Source organism: Schistocerca cancellata, chromosome 2 (assembly GCF_023864275.1).
Source record: "Schistocerca cancellata isolate TAMUIC-IGC-003103 chromosome 2, iqSchCanc2.1, whole genome shotgun sequence".
NCBI lineage: Eukaryota > Metazoa > Arthropoda > Insecta > Orthoptera > Acrididae > Schistocerca > Schistocerca cancellata.
Genome location: NC_064627.1, coordinates 700,538,852 through 700,556,899, shown reverse-complemented (window position 1 = coordinate 700,556,899; position 18,048 = coordinate 700,538,852). Strand labels below are relative to the sequence as shown.

The 18,048-nt window shown below is 36.2% G+C and overlaps 1 protein-coding gene across 1 annotated transcript in view; it reads left to right on the top strand.

The window, feature by feature from the left end:
* LOC126157769 (ATP-binding cassette sub-family C member 4-like) overlaps positions 1–18,048 on the top strand; it is a 275,373-nt gene that overhangs the window by 95,644 nt on the left and 161,681 nt on the right. The window contains exons 7-8 of the mRNA XM_049916397.1: positions 320–458; positions 544–654. Coding sequence (XP_049772354.1) covers positions 320–458; positions 544–654 — 250 coding nt within the window. The remainder of the gene's footprint in view (positions 1–319; positions 459–543; positions 655–18,048) is intronic.

The following is an 18,048-nucleotide window of genomic DNA, read 5'->3' as shown; positions in this document are numbered from 1 at the left end:
GCAGGGAGGGCATCCAGCCACACTCTGCAATTAACACTGCCATATCCGTAATAACAAAGCCGACCCCGCGTTGGAGTGGGACAAAGGCCTCGAGAAAGAAAGAAAGAAATACATGGTGTTTCCCATTACTAATGTACATCTTGGTTCATTTCAGTTCCCAGAAGAACATCCTCCATAAAGGGATCCATAGAATATTATCAATGAATGAATGAAGGAAGGAACGAATTAGCACATGAATGGACAATTAACTTGGCCTGACACGCACCCAAACTACTAAACAGCAACTTGAAAACTGGACTTGCCTGTTGACTGCTTTTAGGTCTGAAGTGCACAAGCTGTTACACGCAGCCTACCTCAGAAGCTTTCTTTTGGCATCGGCCGTCTTCATAGAGAGGTCCTCTCTCCTCGTCACATTACTGGCATACTTCTTGGGAGGCAAAATTGCAGGCCCTGATCAGGTACATACGCATGTGTCTTTGTTACAGATTTATTCCACAAGTAGCGCACCAATAACACAGCTGCTTTGTTTCTTTTGTATTCTAGATATTCGCAATGGCTCGTTTCTACAACGTCCTCAACGCTTCCTTAGCCATTATGTTTCCCATGGGCATTGCAACAGTACAAGAGGCTCGAATTTCTGTCCGCCGTATCGAGGTAAGTACCCACTTTCCAGATACAATCCACTTTCAAAGTCTGTTGGTGTTAATGGGTTAAGATCATGTGCTGACCTTAGGTGCCATGTCAGTTAATAGTACTAGGAATGCGTCCTGGACAATATATCGCCGAATAGGAAGAAGCGTATTCGGAAATTGCCGAAAGGCTGTCGTTTTTAGAGACTTGGGCTCTTAGTCTGCCAGATAATAGGAGGAATATCAGCACATTATTCTTTGCATAGGCTGACAATTCTAGATAAAATATCACAAAAATCGCAACACCAAAACATAATTAATGAAGAATACAGATATTTCAGGAATAAATTTGCCTAGATAGTATGTTTAAGTGATTAACATCGCAAGATCACAGATTAATGTAAGCGCGAGATAAACAATTGAAAATGTGAAAGGCTGGTACATTAATAACTCTTGTAGCCGCCATAATGTTAAATGTAAGCATTCAAACGTGCGTGCACTGTGTTATGTAGGTGCCGGATGTCAGTTTGTGGGATGGAGTTCCATGCTTGTTGCACTTGGCCGGTCAGTACAGGGACGGATAATGCTGTTTGTTGATGACGCTGTAGTTGTCGTCTGATGATGTCCCATATGTGTACCATTGGGGACGTGGTGCTCTAGCAGGCCAAGGCAACACATCAACAACAGCGGTATGTGGGCGGGCGTTATCCTGTTCGAAAACACTCGTGGATTGCTGATCATGAGTGGCAGCACAACAGGTCGAATCACCAGACTGACGTACAACTTTATATTCAGTGTGCCTGGCATAATCACGACAGTGCTTCTGCTGTCACATGAAATCCTATCACAAGCCATAGCTCCAGGTACAGGTGCAGTGGATCTAGCATACAGACAGGTGATTAGGTACAAAGTACTGGTCCTAGCCCACATGGCTAATTCCTGGCTAGTGTCAGGACTGATTCAAGTTACCCAGGACCGGTACTTTGTACATACTATACTCCCATTTTATTTCAAAATTCACCTATTTTCATTTAAAACGTCTATTTTACTATCAGTTACTTAAAAAAATTAATTACAGTGAATATCTTTACTTATCTCATTCACTTATTATAAAACAATTATTTTTTATCGAAGGTTGAAAGTAAGAAAATGAATTTCATATTTTTTATAAGAAGTACATGTAAGAAAAAAATTTAATTCATTCTCACAAAGAATAATTCATATTAAAAATTTATTGGCTTTCTAATTCAGCATATTTTATTATTTAACTAGGCAGTTAGCATTAATTTCAATGTCTGCCCCCAGTAACTGAGTGGTCTGCACGACAGAAAGTCAATCCTAAGGGCCCAGGTTCGATTCCCGATTGGGTCGCAGATTTTCTACGCTCAATCATCATCATTTCATCCCCATCGACGAGCAAGTCGCCGAAGTGGCGTCAAATAGAAAGACTTGCACTCGGCGAACGGTCTACCCGACGGGAGGCCCTAGTCACACGACATTTACATTAATTTAAATAAAATATTCGTTCTTGGGAAATCCAAAAACCTTCGGCACTATTTGAAGATAAGCTGGACTGCTTTTTCTTGTGTTTACTGTCTTTATTTCATTTCTATCCTCGAAGTCCAGGTAGCTGTCCTTTGCATCTGGTCCCGTCGTCTTTAATTGAGGGGACAGAGCTCGAACAGCAGTGACTTGATGATGCATGATCCTGACTGGTTGGGTGGACAGCCCACTCTTGGCCTGGGACACTCCTGGAGCAAATGTATTTGATCGCAGTTTGTATGTATTGTTGGAACCTGAATCACAGAGTATATTCTAAAAATGTTATTTTCATCAGTTTATTTTGAGTGCAAGTAATTTATTTTCTTCACATTTTTGTATTTAATTTGAAGTGATGAAATATACATAACGTGTAACATTCTCCTACAACACTCAAAATCAGATTTAAAAAGAATATTACATCTTAAAAACGAAGTATATAACTGTACTGTTGCAAATGATAATTGCTCCAGCACCATCTCTGAATGAACTGCTTAGCAAATGGCGGAGATAGAACATTTAAGGGAGACAGAGCCAGTGCACATCGTATCATCTCATTTCCTCTGACGTCAGCCCTATCAACACTGTTGCACTAGGTCAGTATTATCTTATCTAAAGGCCACACATTGCCAGATAAACACAAGTTGTAAATGCCCAGAGCTGTCAGTGGTCTGAGAAGAGATGCATTGGCAAGACCTATGTTGTCTTATGGATATGTAGGGAACAAACATCGATCTCATGCAAATATTAACCTACTTTGAAATTCGAAATGCTAGTCTTGAAAAAAAAAAAGAAGAAAAGAAAAGAAAATGGTTCAAATGGCTCTGAGCACTATGGGACTTAATTTCTGAGGTCATAAGTCCCCTAGAATTTAGCCACACCGGTCAGCAAAATACTATTGTAATCTTCATAACAAGAGCTATCTGAAATATCATATTAAGACTGATATAGTAATTTTTTTTAGTTTTTATATCCTTTGTCTTTCTGGAAATACTTCCAAAGGAAATGTAAACATGAAGTTAACATTTCTGTAATTGTTTCAAATGTTTTATTCATTTGTGAAGTTAAGAATTATTAGTAAGTATTCTGTGCTGTGCATTGTAAGTTAATTTTTCTTACCGTACATTGTTACATATGCTAAAGTGTCTGAAGAAATTTTGTTATTAAAAGTTGTGCAAAGTTTCATAGTCGCTTTCTGTGTATATACAACATTCTTTCTGCAAGTCATGTTAAACACATAGATCGAAGAATTTGAAATCAAATCATATAGAGTTATCTCAGTGTCAGATTTCAGTAGCGTAACTCGTTTAAAATCGAGAAATGCATCATACGCACTGAGAAAATTATTTGGTGATTTAATATTCCACATATCCTGTGAGAGAACTCTGATTCCTCCTTTTTTCAAGTACATATTCTGTATTTAACATGGTCGAATAATGAACAGTCAAATAACTGATTATTCTTACATTTAGTCTGAAATAGAACAAATAAAAAATATGGCATACCACCATATCAAATGCTGTAGAGTTATAGTAATATGTGATATCAAGTTCAAAATTTCTCTTACCACTCAATCCTGCAACTTCTACAGTTTGTAGTTCATAAAAAGGTACCGAAATTTTTGGATTTTTCAGAATAATTTCTCATTGTTCTAACTGGTAATTTGGTTCATATTTAACTATTGGTACACGAATATCCATCGATTTCATTAGAATTCCTCCTTCTTGAGGAAGTGTATCTTTAATTTCAACTCTAGCACCATTATAATCAGGCCACCTAAGATTTGCATCTCCAGCACTAGAAGATCTAGTCCAAATCAGATTCAGATGATCTTCCCACATAATTTCTTTACAATCTTTAAGAAATCTGCCAAGTAGTCCAAGTGGATAAAGTACCCCGTTTTTATTACTCCATATTTTACCATTATTAAGAATATGTTGAAGCTTATTTTATCAGTAACAGATGAATTCAAATATAACATATCTGTTGAAGGAAATAAGAGGCTATTCAGTTTAGGATAAAATATTATTTCCTTTTTTATGGTCACAAAATCGAAGTTTTTCCACATAATTACCTATTAATTTTTAATTGGGTTTTCTGTCATATGTTTGATAACTGATTCTGATCCCTCACAATTAGCTATACCAATTCTAAAGTTCATGTACAATTGTGCATGCATCTATCATCAATATTTATTTCAATCTCTGTATCCTTGTTGGGTGTATTTAAAGTATTTTTTGTTCTTTATTTCACAGGAAATGAGTAAAACTGATAACTCTCGATTTTGCTCATGATCTATTAAGGATAAAACTTATTATGACATTTTTAAAACAATTTTACACAAGCACCATTGAAGTCAACCACATTCTCATTTTCATCGGTTATACAAGTTTTTAAATAGGTTCAACAATAGAAATGTCAACAGGATAACATGGTTCATAAATTATTGGTCTTCCCAATCCAGCATTTGGTTTAGATGAAGAAATAATACCAGTTTCTCTATGAAAATGATCAGTTTAACAAAAATTTAATCAGCTTGATTAAAATTTATGTTTATTCATCCAACTAAAATAATTATGGGAAAATCGTTTCCAACAGTCTTTTTATTAGCTTCAATAATTTGATTATTAAAATCTAGCACACTTGCAATATTATCTTCTATGATATCCATACACAACTTAACATCACTCTCAAGAGTAATCCTGTTTAAAATTTAATCAGTTTTAAGGTGAGTATTTGGGTTTTAAGTTTCTCATATTGGAACAGTTAATAATTTTATTAAGAACAGATGATTTATCCCTCAACTCAAATAGATAAACGAAGCATATTAGTAAAAATTTATTTACATGGATGAAAAATTGGGAACCAAAAATAAGAATTCTGGAAAAGAAATAAAAAAAACTAAATTTTTACCTAATTCTATTTGATGTGCAATAATAGGACCAAATGGTTGTGGAAATATTACATTAATGATTGATAATTATTTTCTAGCTTCTGGAAGGTTTAATTGGAATAAAATTATTGTACATTTACTCCAAAAGTTTAGATCAACCAAAACAATCATAATTTACAAAAAGCTTTAAAAATAAGACAATCATAATGAACAAAACTCCTACTTTTATTGGAAATAGTGATAAAATTTTCCCATTATATCAATGTCTAGATAATTCAATAGTAGTATTTGCACAAGGTAAGTTCAGAAATGAAATTCAGATCTTCAGGACAACATAAATACCAAATGTAAGCTTTACACATAACAAACGTTAAACAGATCAATGTTTTTTTTCATTTCGAATAAATTTTTGCAACATATGACACAGAAGTTGCTAAAAAACTAAACAAAACAGCAAGAAAGCAGAAGAACTGAAATAACAGTTAAAGCTCTGAAAAAATAACCAAGAACAGAATATGAAAAATATAAAAAAGAATATCAAAAACTAATCGATAGTACTGAAAAACCAAAATAAGGAATCAAAGGTTTAGATGGTAATATTCTGAAAGCTATTGAAGAAAACACAGAGGATGAAAAACAAATGATTCCCTATCATCACAGAAGATTTTGGAGAAATACCAGAAATTAAATCTGATTGAAGTCCACAACGTGATTCGACATTCAGCGAGTCAGAAACACAGAGTGTATTGGAGAAGTATGAAGAACAGACTAAAAGTAAAAACAGAACAGGCACTACGAAAAAATAATGGATAGTAATGCTAAAACAATAAATGTTAGTGAAATAATGTTGTTGCTGTTGTGGTCTTCAGTCCTGAGACTGGTTTGATGCAGCTCTCCATGCTACTCTATCCTGTGAAAGCTTCTTCATCTCCCATTAACTACTGCAACCTACATCCTTCTGAATCTGCTTAGTGTATTCATCTCTTGGTCTCCCTCTACCATTTTTACCCTCCAAGCTGCCCTCCAATACTAAATTTATAATCCCTTGATGCCTCAGAACATGCCCTACCAACCGATCCCTTCTTCTAGTCAAGTAGTGCCACAAATTTCTCTTCTCCCCAATCCTATTGAATACCTCCTCATTAGTTATGTCATCTACCCATCTAATCTTCAGCATTCTTCTGTAGCACCACATTGCAAAAGCTTCTATTCTCTTCTTGTCCAAACTATTTATTGTCCATATTTCACTTCCATACATGGCTACACTCCACACAAATACTTTCAGAAACGACTTCCTGACATTTAAATCTATACTCGATGTTAACAAATTTATCTTCTTCAGAAACGCTTTCCTTGCCATTGCCAGTCTACATTTGATATCCTCTCTACTTCGACCATCATCAGTTATTTTGCTCCCCAAATAGCAAAACTCCTTTACTACTTTAAGTGTCTCATTTCCTAATCTAATCCCCTCAGAATTCTATGACATTCCATTATCCTCATTCTGATTTTGTTGATGTTCATCGTTTTGTTTTTGTTGATGTTCGTCTTATATCCTCCTTTCAAGACACTATCCATTCTGTTCAACAGCTCTTCCAAGTCCTTTGCTGTCTCTGACAGAATTACAATGTCATTGGCAAACGTCAAAGTTTTTATTTCTTCTCCATGGAATTTAATACCTAATCCGAATTATTCTTTTGTTTCCTTCACTGCTTGCTCAATATACAGATTGAATAACATTGGGGAGTCGTTACAACCCTGTCTCACTCCGTTCCCAACCACTGCTTCCCTTTCGTGTCCCTCGACTCATGTAACTGCCATCTGCTTTCTGTGCAAATTGTAAATAGCCTTTCGCTCCCTGTATTTTACCCCTGCCACCTTCAGAATTTGAAAGAGGGTGTTCCAGTCAACGTTGTCAAAAGGTTTCTCTAAGTCTACAAATGCTAGAAACGTAGGTTTGCCTTTCCTTAATCTAGCTTCTAAGATAAGTTGTAGGGTCAGTATGGCCTCACGTGTTCCAACATTTCTATGGAATCCAAACTGATCTTCCCCGAGGTCGGCTTCTACTAGTTTTTCCATTCCTCTGTAAAGAATTCGCGTTAGTATTTTGCAGCCATGTATTATTAAACTGATAGTATGGTAATTTCCACATCTGTCAACACCTGTTTTTTTTGGGATTGGAATTATTATATTCTTCTTGAAGACTGAGGGTATTTCACCTATCTCATATATCTTGCTCACCAGATGGACAGTTCTAATGGAATGTTGTCTACGCCCGGGGCCTTGTTTCGACTCAGGTCTTTCAGTGCTCTGTCAAACCCATTACGCAGTATTGTATCTCCCATTTCATCTTCATCTACATCCGCTTCCACTTCCATAATATTGTCCTCAATTACATCGCCCTTGTATAGACCCTCTATATACTCTTTCCACCTTTCTGCTTTCCCTTCTTTGCTTAGAACTGGGTTTCCATCTGAGCTCTTGATATTCATACAAGTGGTTCTCTGTTCTCCAAAGGTCTCTTTAATTTTCCTGTAGGCAGTATCTATCGTACCCCTGGTGAGACAAGCCTCTACATCCTTGCATTTGTCCTCTAGCCATCCCTGCTTAGCCATTTTGCACTTCCTGTCGATCGCATTTTTGAGACGTTTGTATTCCTTTTTGCCTGCTTCATTTACTGCATTTTTATATTTTCTCCTTTCATCAATTAAATTCAATATCTCTTCTGTTACCCAAGGATTTCTAGCAGCCCTTGTCTTTTTATCTACTTTACCCTCTGTTGCCTTCACTACTTCATCCCTCAAAGCTATCCATTCTTCTTCTACTGTATTTCGTTCCCCCATTCCTGTCAAGTGTTCCCTTATGCTCTCCTTGAAACTCTGTACAACCTCTGGTTCTTTCAGTTTATCCAGGTCCCATCTCCCTAAATTCCCAACTTTTTGCAGTTTCTTCAGTTTTAATCTACAGTTCAAAACCTATAGATTGTGGTCAGAGTCCACATCTACCCCTAGAAATGTCTTACAATTTGAAACCCGGTTCCTAAATCTCTGTCTTACCATTATATAATTGTCAGTATCTCCAGGCTTCTTCCATATATACAACCTTCTTTTATGATTCTTGCACCAAGTGTTAGCTATGATTAAGTTGTGCTCTGTGCAAAATTCTACCAGGCGGCTTCCTCTTTCATTTCTTAGCCCCAATCAATATTCACCTACTACGTTTCCTTTTCTCCCCTTTCCTACTACAGAATTCCAGTCACCCATGACTATTAAATTTTCGTCTCCCTTCACTACCTAAATAATTTCTTTTACCTCATCATACATTTCTTCGATTTCTTCGTCATCTGCAGAGCTAGTTGGCATATAAACTTGTACTACTGTAGTAGGCATGTGCTTTATGTCTATCTTGGCCACAATAATGCGTTCTCTATGCTGTTTGTAGTAGCTTACTCGCACTCCTATTTTTTTTATTCATTATTAAACCTACTCCTGCATTACCCCTATTTGATTTTGTATTTATAACCCTGTATTCACCTGACCAAAAGTCTTGTTCCTCCTGCCACCGAACTTCACTAATTCCCACTATATCCAACTTAAACCTATCCATTTCCCTTTTTAAATTTTCTAACCTACCTGCCCGATTAAGGGATCTGACATTCCACGCTCCGATCCATAGAACGCCAGTTTTCTTTCTCCAGATAACGATGTTCTCCTTTGTAGTCCCCGCCCAGAGATCCAAATGGGGGACTATTTTACCTCCAGAATATTTTACACAAGAGGACGCCATCATCATTTAACTATACAGTAAAGCTGCATGCCCTCAGGAAAAATTACGGCCATAGTTTCCCCTTGCTTTCAGCCGTTCGCAGTACCGGCACAACAACGCCGTTTTGGTTAGTGTTACAAGGCCAGATCAGTCAATCATCCAGACTGTTGCCCCTGCAACTACTGAAAAGGCTGCTGCCTCTCTTCAGGAACCACAAGTTTGTCTGGCGTCTCAACAGATACCCCTCCGTTGTGGTTGCACCTACGGTACGGCTATCTGTATCTCTGAGGCACGCAAGCCTCCCCACCAACGGCAAGGTCCATGGGTCATGGGGGGAGGTAAATAATGTTATAGGATATTAATCATAGTAAAGATGACGTTTTTGGATTGAGACCTGTTGAAATATTTAAAAAAAATTAAACTGATAAATTACCAGTTGAATTTAATAGAGATTAATTATTGTTGAAAAGACAAGATTACTATAGATGATATAAGTGAAAAATTTAACAGTGCTGATTTATCTTATTATGCAGATATGTTATCCATAATTCGCGAGCATTATATTCTGAGAGTAACCCAAATAAAATAAAATTGGATAGATGTAAGAAGTATCAATACTTGACAAAAAGACTGTTGATTATTTCCCAAACTTAAGAAGATCAAACACAGATTTTTCTGATTATTCAAAAGTAAGTTCACCTGAGATAAAACGTTAAGTTTTAATAAAGAAATATTCAGAAAAAGCCATCGAATATGGTTGGATGAATGATGTTAAAGATATAACCAACAGATTAACAGTAATTCATGGAGAAAAATTAGCTGGAAATAAAAATTATCACAGCGAAAAAGTTGGAATAATATGGAATATTACTTATAAATTCGATGACTTTAATATCAATAATCCTACAGGAATTCCATATTTAATTAGATTTTTGAATAATCTTCCTCACACATTTTGAAAAAGTGAAAAACATGTAAAGGTTATAGTAAATAAATTAATTAACAAATTTCCATTTGAAATACATCTTCCTTATTGTAATTAATGTGGTCCTGGGATCACATTAAATGGAAGATCAGCTAGTGATGATCCAACAACATATAAATTAGATGGAGGCTGCAAACAACATAAAATCGCCTATTGTGATCATAAGCATTGAGAATGTAGGCTACAAAGTCTTTCGCGACGTATTTCTTGAATAAAAGTATCTCGGTGTACATGCCATGTCAATTTAGGATAAAACTCCAAGCTTTCAACCACTACCTCCATGGTCGTCGTCAGGGCTAAAACTGACTGTCGTGAACTGGCGAGGCTCCCACTTTTATATGCAAAGGACGGCTTCTGATTGGCTGGAATACGTCGTAGCAACAGTGATATGGCGCGTAGTGAAGTGGTACCCTCTACTTCCATAGATGTAGTTTCTATCCCGCATTGCTTGCAGTGCCATCCCTTGAATCAGAAGGTAAAGTGCGGGAAGCTTTCCTGTGCGACTTTTCTTTATCAAGTGCACCCTTCCAGGTGTTGCTAACTGCATAACCGTTGTCTCTGTTGAAGTTATTATCGATAAGTCTAATTTAGATTGCTTCCCGGATCACAGAGTCCCCGTAACTCGATGCGTTGGCTATTACTCTCATTTCTTCAAATAGAATCTTATGCTTGTTAAGCAGGCTATGCTCAGCTACCACAGATTTTTCCAAATACCTGTATTTCAGGTGGCGCTGGTGCTCGATGTAACGGTTGGCAACGGTTCTTACCGACTGGCCCATGTAATTCTTGCCGCATTCGCAAGGAATACTATAAATTCCCTGCACCCTTAAGCCGAGACTACCTTTGACTGGTCTCAACATTTCCTTAATTTTCCTGGGTGGCCGGAAAACTGGTTTTATTTCTTGCCTCTTTAGGACTCTGTCTATCCTGCTTGTTGTAGCACCGCAAAATGGAAGCCATGCTATGTGTTGGTCCTCTTCTTGTTTATGGATGGCATCGTGTCTTACTTTCTTGGACAATACTGATTTAATTTCACTGGCAAAATAACCATTCCTCTTGAAAACAGTCGTCAAATGGTTAATCTTGGGACTGAGGTGATCCTTGTCGGAAATAGTCCTGGCTCTGTGTACTAAAGTATTCAGCATAGCTCTCTTCTGAGATGGATGAGGGAAGCTGTGGCTATGCAGATATAAGTCTGTATGCGTTGGCTTCCTGTACACAGAATGTCCCAGTCATCCATCCTGTTTTTGCTCCACCAACACATCTAAACAAGGTAACTTCCCTTCCTTCTCTACCTCCATTGTAAATTTTATGTTTGGATGTACACCATTCAAATGTTCGACGAACTGTTGCAGCGTGTCACTGCAATGTGGCTAGATTCAAAAGGTGTTATCGAGAATCTAGACATCAAGCTGACAAAGAACTTCAGTTAGCTGCAAAGGAAGGAATGCATTCAAGTGATGTTTCGTTAAGAGAAAAAATAGCTGCAACTGCAGAATGAGGAATAATATATGGAAAACGAAAATTAGGAATTGGTTTAGATGTTGATGAAAATGTTTGGGAATTATAAAATTATTAATCCTTATAAATTTTTATCTATATTGATAATCCTTATAAATTTTTTATCTATATTGATAATCCTTATAAATTTTTTTATCTATATTGATAAAAAACTTTAGCTCGATTTTACTTTGCTACCAAGTGGCAAAACTAAACCAAAAGCTATAAAAATTAAATTAAATAATGAATAGTTACATAGTATTGATCAGTTATTAACTGATGCACAAAAAGAAAGAAAGATAAAAAACTAGTGGAAATTTGCTTATTACATTATTTATTCCAGTTGTGTAAAAGTCATTGAATATCTAACAGAGAAGAGAGAGGTTATGGATTAACAGAACATGAAGGTAGATTTTTACCATTACTAATAGCATTATCACCATATCTAGTGACTATTGGTTCACTCGCTGGTTGTTCTGCAGCAATTCACAAAAACAGTAATAAACAAGAGAAAAGCTGATAAAGTATTAGAAAAAAAGATATAAAGTAGCACTGGAGAATAAGGGAAGTGGAGTAAAAAAAATTGAGAAAAATAATTCATATATATCCTGGTCCATAAAGTAATTTTGATCTAGAAAAACTTGCTAAGCAATTAATAATTAAACCCTTTCATAGAGGATACATGTTTGATTAAGCACCTAATGAACCAAAGAACTTAATCTTGACTACTAAATTTAGAAACATCTGATCCTCCTGGAGCTCATTAGATTTGTTATTATAAGAATAAAGATATAAAAGTTGTTTTTGATTCATTTGGTGGTAATATACCAAAACCACTAGTCAACTACTTGGGAAAAAATGATCTATACTGCAGTATGGACAGAACTCTGATGAAGCAATTTGTGGTCATTTGTGTCTGTTTGTTTTAAAACTGTGTTGAGATAATTGGGAATTTTTCGAAATAGGTTTCAGCCTAAAAGTCACACAATTTATGATCAAATAAATTCAGGAAACATACAAAATGAATTATTTATTTTATTTATTTATTGAGTTTCCTCTATATAAAGATTTTTCTCCAATATAACAGATACCCAGGTATTATTGCATCTTTTACACAAGATCTTAATTTATCTCCTCACAACATTCCACCAGGTGTTTTGGTCTTGCAGATCTTCTTCCTCTGCATAAAGTCTTGTCATTGTTAATTGTATATTTTGGAGTTATGTGGTCATAGGACATTCTCTTCTCTTCTTCCCATCTGGTTCCAATTCCAGGATCATTTTCGAAGTTATGGCTTCCTCCATTCTTCTTACATGGCCAAACCATTGTGACATCCTTCTATCCATAACGTCATGCACTCTTCTTCTTACTTCCTTTCTCTTTATTATTTCGGATTTCTTGCTTTCTCTTTTCTAGAAGTTCTTGCTGATCATCTCCAGATGTCCTTTTCTACTTCTTGCAGATTTTTAATGTGTTTCAGATTTGTAGTCCAAGTCTCCACTCCATACATAACAATGCTCTCTAGTATCAATGTGTAAATGATTTTTTTGGTTTGGATTATTACATTTCTGCTGTATCAGATTGAGTTAAGCATCCCAGTGACCTCCCCACAGCTTATTCCTTTATTGATTTCTACCTCTGATTTTCCTTCCAACTCTAAAATAAATCCCAAATATCAGAAAGTTTGACCTTCATAATTTTCTTTCCCTTTATGTATAACTCATCTGGAGTATTTGCATCCTCACTGTCTTGTGCTACAACTTCTTGATCATCAGCAAGTGTAGTTGATGTAAATAAACTCCATCTTTAATTTTGTAACCCAATCCCACTGCATTTATGAGACCATTATTGAAGACTGATATCCATATAGATTTTAAATAACGTTGGTGACATGGGAGAGCCATGTAACAGTCCTTTGCCTGTACTATCAATTTCCACTTGATTTATTTTAATACATTTCATGCATTATTTTAACTAAAGGACTATTTACATTTACCAGATGTAATGCTCTCCAAACTAATTTTCTTGGGACAGTATCATATGCTTTTTGTAAATCTATGAAAATTCATCCTATATTTTTTTTATTTTTCCCTGTGTTTCTCTAAGATCTATTGTAACGTGAAAATATGGTCTATGAATGATCTACCAGCTGTGAAGACACATTGTTTGTCCTACTTTTTAAAATTTATTTCGACCTTAATTTTAATTATTTTCCCAAAAGTTCTGATTAATGTATTTATAACAGTAATTCCTCAACAGTACGAGAAGCTTTTGCGATCTACTTTGTTAAATATAGTATAAATATAGCCCAGCTTCATTTCCTTGGGTATTAGAAGGAAAAAGTGATCCAAAAATAGAAAGTTTAATTAAACAGCTTCATAAGTAATTACATAACATTTTGAAAGTAACTAAAGGATATATTGATTTTAAAGGTAGAAAAAAAGTAGATAAAATAGATCCAGTAGATCGTTATGAAGATGATGAGTATGTCACTCGTCGAAATGTCGCAGTTTGAAGACACCGCCACCCGGCTGGAAGCCCGTGAACTCTTCGCCAGCTGTATACGCCGGGAAAGCATACATTCACATTTATTATTATTATATTTTCCTGTATATACTTATGAGAGGAATCAGATGTGTAAACATTTGTTGTGATTTCTGTCTATTATATGATCAGCCAGTGTAAACATTGAAACGTTAGTCATATTTACTTGGTCATTTAGTAGCTGTCTGTTTTCCGCCTTTGTTTGGTATATATGATAATTTTCCTGTAATGTTAAGAGATGTCTTTCAATATTTATTCTAATTATTTTCATATGACTTTCTCTTGTAGGTTTGTGGTTATTTCCTCTCAAATGTTCTGCAAAAGTTGAATGGCTCGATCCATATTTCCATTCTCTGGTATGTTCTTTGTACTGGGTGTCAAATGTTCAGCTGGTTTGTCCCCTATACCTTCCATCACACGTGTTGCACTGTAGCTGGAATACTCCTGCTTTTTGGTAGATACCTGTGTTTTTTTATTTTTGGAATGCCTCTTTGGATTGAATTGTCTGTTTTGAATACTATATTTATCCCTTGTCTTTTGAAAATGTTTGTTATTTTACGTATGAGTTTGTGCTTGTGTGTCTTTGTGTACCACCTTGAATCCTCTTTCTCGTTTTCCTGTATTCTTTGTGTCATGTTACTGTTGTTTATGGGTTAATTTGTATTTTAGTTTTTTTGTTTAATTTGGTGACTAGATCCCTATTGTACCCATTGTTTGTAGCTATTTGTGAGATGATGTCCAGTTCTTTCTGGTAATTTTCTGTGCTGAGTGGTACTGTGTTGAGTCTATGAAGCATGTATCTGAGTGCAGATTGTTTTTGTGAATGTGGGTGATTAGAAGTATGATGTTGGATTGTGTCAGTTGTTGTTGGTTTACGGTAGATTTCAAAGCTATGCTGATTGTTTTCTTTTTCAGTGGTCATATCTAAAAAAATTATTTGGTTGTTCTGTTTTTTTTTTCCATTCTGAATCTTACCTTTCTGTGTATTGTGTTTATATCTGTATACAACTGGTCAATTTTTGCCTGAGGTTCATCTATTAAACAAAGGATGTCATCCATTTATCTGACCTAATAAAGTATTCTGTTTGATAACATTTTTGAAAATTAAGTTTTCTACATGGTTTATGAAAATGTTGGTTAGGGAACCTGATACTGGGGATCCCATTGGTAACCTATCTTCCAGTAAATAGCATTCATCATTGAAATAAAAGTAGTTCTGTTCAGTGATCACTTCTAGCAACTTGTGTATTTTTTTGTTGTGTTCATCTGGTAGCTGGCTGTTGTCCTTCAGGTTTTGCACTATGATATTTATTGTTTTTGCTATTGGAACGTTAGAGTAGATGTTTGTATTAACTGTGAGGTGTTCCTTACAGTTCTGTAATCTTCTATTTTATAAGTTTCTGTTAGTAATTACAACATGTTTCCTGCAAGTTTGTAAGTTGGAGCATTTTTGAAGTTTACAATGGGTTTACTGGGACTTTTTTTTATATTGATTTTAGTTGGCATCAGAGGGTGGTTGTTGTAGGATTGTTCTGTATTAATTTACCTCTTTCTCTGTCATCCAGTGTGTAGTCTATATTTTTTAACATATTCTTTACCTTAATCTGAAATCTGTTTGTTGGGTCTGATTTCAATTTTTAATACTATTTTGTAAAATTAACACTTGTGTTTTGTCAAGGTGTTGTTGTTTCAGCGTAAGAACTACTGTACTTCCTTTGTCTGCTTCAGTAATAATGATGTTTTCATTTTGGAGTTTCTTTCTGAGTTTTCTGAGTGTTTCAGATTCTGTGATTTTACTGTTTATGTCAGTATGCTTTTTTGTATCAGTAATAATTTTATCTATATCTTTTTTTATCAAAAACAGTAAAAGCACAGGATCTGAAACACTCAGAAAACTCAGAAAGAAACTCCAAAATTAAAACATAATTATTACTTAAGCAGACAAAGGAAATACAGTAGTTCTTATGCTGAAACAACAACACCTTGACAAAACACAAGTGTTAATTTTACAAAATAGTATTAAAAATTGAAATCAGACCCAACAAACAGTTCTTATGCCCATACAACAATACATTGACAAAACACAAGAGTTCATTTTACAAAAGATATTAAAAAACTGAAATCAAACTGAACAGACAGATTTCAGTCCAAGGTAAAGAATATGTTAAAAAATATAGACTACACACCGGATGACAGAGAAAAAGGCAAATTAATACAGAACAATCCTACAGCAGCCACCCTCCAATGCCAACAAAAAAACATTAAGCAAATATCCCAGTAAGACAAATAGCAACAAACAATGGGTACAATAGAGATCTAGTCACCAAATTATACAAAAAAATTAAAAAACAAAATAATTCAGTGAACAAAATACATAAACACCCACAAAGAAAAGTACAACAAAACACTGCACAAACAGGCACAAACAGTGACAGAACAAAAATGACACAAAGAATACAGAAAAACAAGAAAGAAGATTCAAGATAGTACACAGTCACATACAAGCACAAACTCATACATAAAATAACAAACATTTTCAAAAGACAAGGAAATTCAATCCAAAGGCACATTCGAAAAATAACAAAAAACATAGATATCTAGGCAAAAAGCCAGAATATACCAACTACAGTGCAACACAGGTGATAGAAGGAAACAGGACAAACCAGCCGAACATTTGACACCCGGTACAAAGAACATATCAGCGCATGGAAATATGGAACGAGCCACTCAACTTTTGCAGAACATTTTAGAGAAAATAACCACAAACCTACTACAAGAGAAAATGATATATATTATATTAAATAATTAGAATATATAATGAAAGATATCTCTTAACACTACAAGAAAATTATCACATATACAAAACAAGAGCTGAAAAGAAACAACTACTAAATGACCAAGTAAATATGACCAACAACTCACTGTTTACACTGACTGATCATATAATATACAGAAATCCCAACAAATGATTACACCTCTGTTTCCTCTCATAAGTATATACAGGAAAATGTAATAGCAATTATTATTATTGTTAAGAATAAATAAATGAATAAAAAATAGTAATAAAAATAACATATATAATTTTTGTTTAATTAATAAAAAGAAATCTGTCTCCTTCTCTAACACACACACACACACACACACATACACACACAGTCACAAAACAGTTGAAGCAGATAACTGAGAATGTTGGTAACACTTAGAAAAACAAATGAAACTCTGTATAAAAAAGATGGCAGTTACAGTGATGTCTAATGTAAACAGTGAACTGAAAGCGAACTGTAAAATCTATACCTGGTTGCCAGATGAAAAAAAGCAGTTTGCTTAGATGTAATGAATTAGAAGTTACCTGTAAGTACCTTTCCATTTCATAAAAAAAATTAAGGAACAGTTTTAAATCTACACTCCTGGAAATGGAAAAAAGAACACATTGACACCGGTGTGTCAGACCCACCATACTTGCTCCGGACACTGCGCGAGGGCTGTACAAGCAATGATCACACGCACGGCACAGCGGACACACCAGGAACCGCGGTGTTGGCCGTCGAATGGCGCTAGCTGCGCAGCATTTGTGCACTGCCGCCGTCAGTGTCAGCCAGTTTGCCGTGGCATACGGAGCTCCATCGCAGTCTTTAACACTGGTAGCATGCCGCGACAGCGTGGACGTGAACCGTATGTGCAGTTGACGGACTTTGAGCAGGGGCGTATAGTGGGCATGCGGGAGGCCGGGTGGACGTACCACCGAATTGCTCAACACGTGGGGCGTGAGGTCTCCACAGTACATCGATGTTGTCGCCAGTGGTCGGCGGAAGGTGCACGTGCCCGTCGACCTGGGACCGGACCGCAGCGACGCACGGATGCACGCCAAGACCGTAGGACCCTACGCAGTGCCGTAGGGGACCGCACCGCCACTTCCCAGCAAATTAGGGACACTGTTGCTCCTGGGGTATCGGCGAGGACCATTCGCAACCGTCTCCATGAAGCTGGGCTACGGTCCCGCACACCGTTAGGCCGTCTTCCGCTCACGCCCCAACATCGTGCAGCCCGCCTCCAGTGGTGTCGCGACAGGCGTGAATGGAGGGACGAATGGAGACGTGTCGTCTTCAGCGATGAGAGTCGCTTCTGCCTTGGTGCCAATGATGGTCGTATGCGTGTTTGGCGCCGTGCAGGTGAGCGCCACAATCAGGACTGCA